The sequence below is a fragment of the Artemia franciscana genome, chromosome 12 (genome assembly GCF_032884065.1).
Source record: "Artemia franciscana chromosome 12, ASM3288406v1, whole genome shotgun sequence".
NCBI lineage: Eukaryota > Metazoa > Arthropoda > Branchiopoda > Anostraca > Artemiidae > Artemia > Artemia franciscana.
In genome coordinates, this window is record NC_088874.1 from 33,689,507 (window position 1) to 33,696,973 (window position 7,467).

Consider the following 7,467-nt stretch of genomic DNA (forward strand, 5'->3'; position numbering starts at 1 on the left):
GTTCGTTTTAAGTTTTAATGTCGCTCCTTACTTTCAGTTAAAAAAAACTATTTTTTTTTATTTAATTTCTGAACGTTTTTGAATCAATGCATGTTTTGATTTTGGCTCTCCGCAGAGGAATAATTCAAACGAAATTTGCATATTCATCTTTTTTGGCTAAATGGCTTTCTCATAGTTTGATCGAATGATTTTGAGAAAAAAAAGAGCGGGGGAGGAAGCCTAGTTGTCCTCCGATTTTTTGATTACTTCAAAAGGCAACTAGAAGTTTCAATTTTTTACGAATGTTTTTATTAGTAAAAGATATACGTAACTTATAAATTAGCTTACGTAAGGAACTTTTGTATTCTCATGTTTTTATTACATATATGAGGGGGTTCACCCCCTCGTCAGTGCCTCGCTCTTTACACTGAAGCTTAAATTTTGTCCCAGTTCATTAAGAACGACCCCTGAATCACAAAAGCCGTAGAATAAATAGTTGAAATTACTAAAAATACTTTAGCATAAAGAGCGAGGTATTATGAGGAGGTGAGCCCCTCATATGCGTAATAATTTCTGTTCGTTTTAAGTTTTAATGCTGCTCCTTACTTCCATGTGAGAAAAACTTTTTCATATTTATTTTTTCATTGTGTTTTTTTTTTTAAATAATGATAGAAAATCCTGCGCTCCCTTCATGGAAATTTTCTTCCCCCATGATAAATTCCTCGATGGAAAGTTCCCCAACATATCCCCCTCTTCTCAGCACCTTCCCCCAACCAAAAAATCCCAAACGTCTATACACTTCCCAATAACCATTACGTAAGCACTGGTCAAAGTTTGTAACTTGTAGCCCCTCCCAGGGGACTGTGGGGGAGTAAGTCGTCCCCAAAGACATAGTTATAAGGTTTTTCGACTACGCTGAATAAAATGGCTATTTCAGGATTTTGATCCGTTGACTTTGGGAAAATAATTAGCGTGGGAGGGGGCCTAGGTGCCCTCCAATTTTTTGGTCACTTAAAAAGGGCACTAGAACTTTTCATTTCCGTTAGAATGAGCCCTCTCGCAGCATTCTAGGACCACTGGGTCGATACGATCACCCCTGGGAAAAAAAACAACCAAAAAACAAACATATAAACACGCATCCGTGATCTGACTTCTGGCAAAAATACAAAGTTCCACATTTTTGTAGATAGGAGCTTGAAACTTCTACAATAGGGTTCTTTGAAACGTTGAATCTGATGGTGTGATTTTCGTTAAGCTTCTATGACTTTTAGGGGGTGTTTCCCCCTATTTTCTAAAATAAGGCAAATTTTCTCGTAACTTTTGATGGGTAAGACTAAACTTGATGAAACTTATATATTTAAAATCAGCATTAAAATGCGATTCTTTTGATGTAGCTATTGGTATCAAAATTCCATTTTTTAGAGTTTCGGTTACTATTGAGCCGGGTTGCTCCTTACTACAGTTCGTTATCACGAACTGTTTGATAGGCAACAAATGTTGTTATTTTAATTATTTTTGCATCATTTATTTGTGGATGAACTTACCATATGAACTAATAGTATGTGTAGAAGTGATTTTAGGGGGGAGACAGAGGGGACACTTGGCCTGGGTGCAGACATTTTAGGATATGCAGAAATTTTAGGGGCGCAGAATTTCGAATAAATAATTGAATGGTCACAATAATTTTGTGATTTTATTTCTATTAAAATAGAGCTGGCAAAACCTTTTTAATAAATACAAATTTTGGTAAGCATTTTGCTTGATAATATTTGGGAGACAAGGGGTGGGGCGCTAATCAGGATTTCGCCCCGGACTCTAGAGAGACTAGAACCGCCATTGACTATGTGAATTACCATATTATAATATCTCAGCAAATGGCTTAATCTCAATAAATTAAGCGATTTTATTAAGTAATTTTAATAAAAAATATTCGTTCAATTTTGTTTTGCCTCGTCTGGGTTGGCGAAGGCTCTACCAGTGAGAAGGTTATTGAACTGCTTAAAAAAATGGCAGTTGTTGGGGAGAGATCTGGTTAGTGTGGTGGGCTAGGTGGAACTTTGACGTTCAATTCGTTTAATTTTTGGACGTAATTTTAGAAGCGTGCGGACGGGCTTTGTTGTGAAACAGGATCGGACTTTTTCTGTTGACCATTGGCGGCTGCTACCAACGTTATTTACATTGCTGGCAACGTTGGCTGCTACCAACGTTATGACCATTGGCGGCTGCTACAACGTTCATTTCGTTAATTTCATCATAAAGTCTTAAGGAAAGAACAATGCGGTTTTAGAAAAGGTAGAGGATGTGACGACCAAGTTTTCACTCTTAGGTTAATAATTGAGAAGTCTCTTCGTTGTCAAACACCTTCGGTTCTCATTTTTATCGATTATGAGCAAGCTTTCAATTCTGTTGATAGAAGAGCGTTAACAAAGGTCTTATGGTTATATGGTATACCAGAAAAATGCATTAAAGTGATTTCTACGTACGAGAATAATACTGCTGAGGTTAAGGTAGTAAATGAGGTTAGCAACTGGTTTTGTATTAAATCAGGAGTTAAGCAGGGTTGTGTTCTATCCCCCTTTATATGGATCATTTTGATGGACTTCGTCTTAAGGAGCACAGGAAAAGCAATTGGAGACCACGGAATCAAATGGGGAGGATTAACGCTCATGGACTTATGCTGGTGATTTAAGCATATTAGATGAAAGTGTGAGCAAAATGAATTAATTTTTTCAGGCTTTGCGAGTTCAGGGTGCTAAAATAGGCTTGAAAATAAATGTTAAGAAGACTAAGTTACTAAGGCTAGGAATAAGTAAAGATGAACAGGTGATATTAGGTAACGAAAAGATTGATATGGTTGGGAGCTTCAGTTACCTTGGTACGGTAGTATTATTAGTAAAGATGGTGGAAGCAGTGAAGATGTTAAAAGTAGATTAGCTAAGGCTAAGGGTGTTTTCTCACAGTTAAAAAAAGTTGGGTAGAATAGAAAGATAAGTCTGCAAACCAAGATTAGAATATTGGAAGCTACAGTGACGACAGTGGTTAGATATGGCTCTAAAGCATGGACACTCCGAAAAGCAGATGAAAATTTACTAGATGTTTTCCAGAGAAATTGCCTACGGATTGTTCTGGGTACCCAGCTGACTGACCGTATTTCAAACAGTTGGTTGTACGGAAAATGTGGTTCAAACCCGTTTTTTAGGGATATAATGAAAGAAAGGTTGATATGGCTAGGCCACGTTCTACGGATGAAGGATGACAGATTACCGAAGATTGTCCTTTTTGGCCCACCGTCTGGGGCTACACGGTAAGCAGGTCATCCTTGTCTGGGTTGGGAGTATGTCATAAATAAAGATTTGAAGGAAATGGTAACTTCCTGGGAGGGTGTAAAGAGGGAGGCTTTAAATAGATTAGGTTGGAGGAGGAACGTGCGTAGCTGTGTTGGTCTCCGGCGGCTTGGTGCTCCGGTGAGTTAGTTGTAATAGTAGTAGTAGCAATAGGACTCTGCTGTCATGGTTTCTTCCGTTTGCAGAAAGTTATATTGAATCAAACTAGCCACTGACCACCAAACAGTAACCATACAAAGGTCTTTTATTGGTGGGCTTATGCTTTTGGGAAGTGGCTCATCGGTGTCCAACCACTGTCCTGAACTTCTTCTATTGTGGAAGAGGGTCTACTTTGAAGTTTTACCTTATCTACTACACTTCCTAGACTTATCTGCAACCGACTACCCTCTTTTCAAGTACTTCGATAACTCTCTGATCGGTAGAACCTTCGCCAATCTGGACGAGACAAAAAAGGCCTTTGTCGTCTTTGTTGAATCCCAAACACATAATGTAAAACTTGTACTTGTAGCCAATCCCTTAAATATACAAAAATCAATCGAATGATTCACACAAATTTCTTCTATTTTATTTATATTTAAGGATGCTTCGACCTTTTGTTATATAAAACAAGCTTTATTCCCTGCTATAAATCACAAAAATAGCAGGGAAATGGAAAATTTAATATCAGTTTTTAGTTATATGTTAAGTTCCGAAGAAAACATTCTTTGTAAAAACAACTGAATTACAGTGTAAATATCTATAATGGGCTTTTTAATCTTTTAATTTCTTTCCGATTGAAAAAATAGAACATTTTGTGTGTAAATTGCTTCGCACCGGGGCTGATAAACATTAAATACCTTTAAATATCTGAAGCTAAGTCAATACATGAAACTGGTTTTTGAATTACTGCTGCTGAGCTGCTAGAAGGGCTGCTTGAGCCTTCAGAAAAATTTTGAGCATTAAAGGACCGTATGAAGAGGAGGTTTCAAAAACTGAATCGACTCGATAAAAAAAAAAACATTCTGAATTCCAACCACTTCGCACCAGAGATGTCATTCCTGGACTTTTTTTTCTAAAACATTAGAATTTCAGTCCTGAGCTTAAGACCTTTGGGAAGGTATCTGTATCATTAAATTCTCAGTGGCAACCCTGTATCCTGTTTTCTGGAGAAGTGCTCAGTTTCAGCTTAATCTAGGGTATAAACACCTGTATGTTTTCACGTTAGAATTTGGTTCGATTTGTTTTTCTTTAGCAGTAGGCTAGTCAGGTTTCACAACCTTCTGTGATGAACCTCAGCCTAAAGGTTTCGTTGTAAAGATAAATGTACTGATAAGACAATGAAAAAAGTAGTTTGTACCGATAAATATATCTGCGGAATTTGTTCCTTTTTTATGTAGCTTTGTATTTGTATATAGCTCATATTTTTAAATCTATTTTTATATTCTAGTTTTCCAGATGTTATGATGCCAGCTTATGCCCGTTCTAAGTGGTATGCTCTATTTTTCGTCACATACCTCATCATTGTACTGTATTTTATGATGAATTTGGTGAGTTAAAATTAGAGATATATATATTTTATAATAAAGTAGGACAGTAATCTCCAGTTTTGTTCTGCGGCGCAAACTTGTGTTTGCTTTGTTGAGCTGACCATGTCTCAATGCTGTTTTAAAACTAGCAATTTCTAGAGACTTAATCCTGCTGTCCCAATTGTTTGTAACTATTTTCTCTAAAGGGCCGGACACACGTAGATATTTTTGGCATAGTTTTGGGGCCGGCAAAAAAAAACTTTCATCAAATTTCATTGTGATCATCAAAATAGAAAAAGAAAGCTCTTACTGGGGTGTTTCAACCCACAATCGTTTTCTCTTCTTCAGCTGGAAAATTGAAAAAAACTAAGTTTTGATCCAAGTTGGAAATTCATGAAATATTCACTACGGTTCTCTCTAAGATGACAAAAAGGATATTAAAGTAGTGATAGAGATACTAAAAAGAGACACTAGAGATACTATTAGATTCCTCCTAATTGATTTTAGTGTGTACTCGCATTTGGCCTTAGTTGATTGACTCGTAATTAGGAACCAGTGTCACAGCCAAATCATAGACGAGGTGAAAGATCCTGCTTTTTATGTTTTTAAACCTCTGACCACATGAAGGAAAAGAAGAACTAAGATTTAGAGCAGCGCTTCAAACTTCAAAACAAGTATAAAAATTGATAAGTTTTTGATTGTTGATTGTTAATAATAATTGTTAATAACGATTGTTAATAAAAAATTGTTAATTGTTAATAAGACGTTGATTGTTCAACGTCTTTTTAATCGTGACTGTTTTATTTTCATATAATCGATTACTAACCTATTTTTTCATCGTTTACAAGTAAGATAAATATGTTAAATATTAGATAACTATTCTAAAGAAGAAAAAAAACTGAATTTAGAAGTCCACCACTCTTAAATTTAGTATATTGTTGGTTCAAGACGTTTGACTGATTATTCTTTAAGCTTATGAAGATAACTTGATCTTTTCTTTAAAAGAAATTTTAAAAATACTTTTGGTTATCGATTACTGAATACTTCTTGGTAGTCTGTTGACTTCTAGCTGAACAAATTTTGATGTAAAGAAAAATTTAGAATAATGTGCGTTACTTTTTTAGTCATTTTAAAAACAAATTTTGAATTTGCCGACTTGAGCTTATGACTATTGTCTTTTTAAGTTTTAAAAATGAAATTGGGATTCTGTAAAACACAGTAACAATGTTGGCATTTTGTGGCTTGAAAATGTTGGTGCTTTGAAATTTAAGGTGGACATGCTGTGTGTTTCCCAGATAAATAGTTTGTGGATAATTTGAAGTGATTGCTAAAATGACCTTATATCAAACGATAAGCTGTATGAAAGTCTGATTTGATCCGTAAGATAATTCCGTTGATATAACGAAATGTAGCTTAAGATGATTAGTCACATCCTGTAGATCAAAGAGGCCTCTGAAAATCATGCTTTTTCGCGATAAATCTGGGGCCATAGGAAAAGTAGGATGGAGTCGAATGGCGTGGGAAGAATTCAAAATTGGCCACCGAAAATCATGCTTTTTCGCGATAGATCTGGGGCCAAAGGAAAAGCAAGATGCAGTCAAAAGGCGTGGGAAGAGGTCATTAGACTAAATTCAAAGTAAATATGAACTTGAGGAGCGAGAATAAAGAGTGAAGCCCTGAACAGATTTGGGTAGAGGCTGAGCGTTTATGGATATGTTTGCCTCAGGCGTCATGGTGTTACGATGTGTCGTTACCATTAGTAGCAGTAACATTAGGTTACTAGTAGTGCTAGTGGTTGTAGTGGTAGTAGTAGTAGTAGTAGCAGTAGCAGTAGCAGTAGTAGCAGTAGCAGTAGTGCTAGTATCACCAGTATTTTTAGGTACTATAAAGATGGAATAATTATCCGTCGTGCTTTTACAGTTAGTAAACGCACACTGTTAGTGCACGCCATTGTTTGCGCCAGTGCACGCCAGTGCACGTCAAAACAAAAGTAGAGTTACTGCGGACGAAGAAATGAAACCTAAAACGACCATAATTAGAGACACTAAAATGGACAATAAAACAAACTTAAGATGAAAAGACATTAACACAAATTAAGGCAGCGTTGCCACCACCCTGAAACCTGCCAAGATTATGAACTATCATTTACGCTTACCAGAACGAGCTTCTTTGGTAAAAGTTGCCACAATTCTTGATAGTTTCATCATCTTCTGGTTCTGATTGTATACTCACAATGGGAGTAAATTCATTCTTCCTTCTAATATTTTGTCTTTGACGGAACTTGTGAATCTCTCTTTTAAGAATGAACTTTTTCCCAGTTCACTTTAGTGAGCTCGATTGATTATTTTATATAAAGATGCAACTTTGAATGATCCTGCTAATTGCTAGCCAATATCTTTACTGCATACTTGGACTCTTATTCGTCCAGAAAAGTGATCACAATTAATCTCTTCTGCTCACAGTCTGATGTTGAGCTTGATTTTCCACACAGTCCATTTCTAAGACTTGTTGATTTACGTTAGTGTCCATATTATTGCTGTTATAAACCAAAAACAAATGGGATAATATTCTTTATGTCGCCCTTAATCTTTTGTCCACAAAAATGCAAATCACGATCAATGGATGACAGCTTTCTATTT

The 7,467-nt window shown here is 36.1% G+C and overlaps 1 protein-coding gene across 1 annotated transcript in view; it reads left to right on the top strand.

Annotated features, from left to right (window-relative positions):
- Nucleotides 1-7,467, top strand: part of LOC136034023 (two pore channel protein 1-like) — an 80,110-nt gene that overhangs the window by 36,968 nt on the left and 35,675 nt on the right. Inside the window, exon 7 of the mRNA XM_065715076.1 lies at nucleotides 4,750-4,849. Coding sequence (XP_065571148.1) covers nucleotides 4,750-4,849 — 100 coding nt within the window. The remainder of the gene's footprint in view (nucleotides 1-4,749; nucleotides 4,850-7,467) is intronic.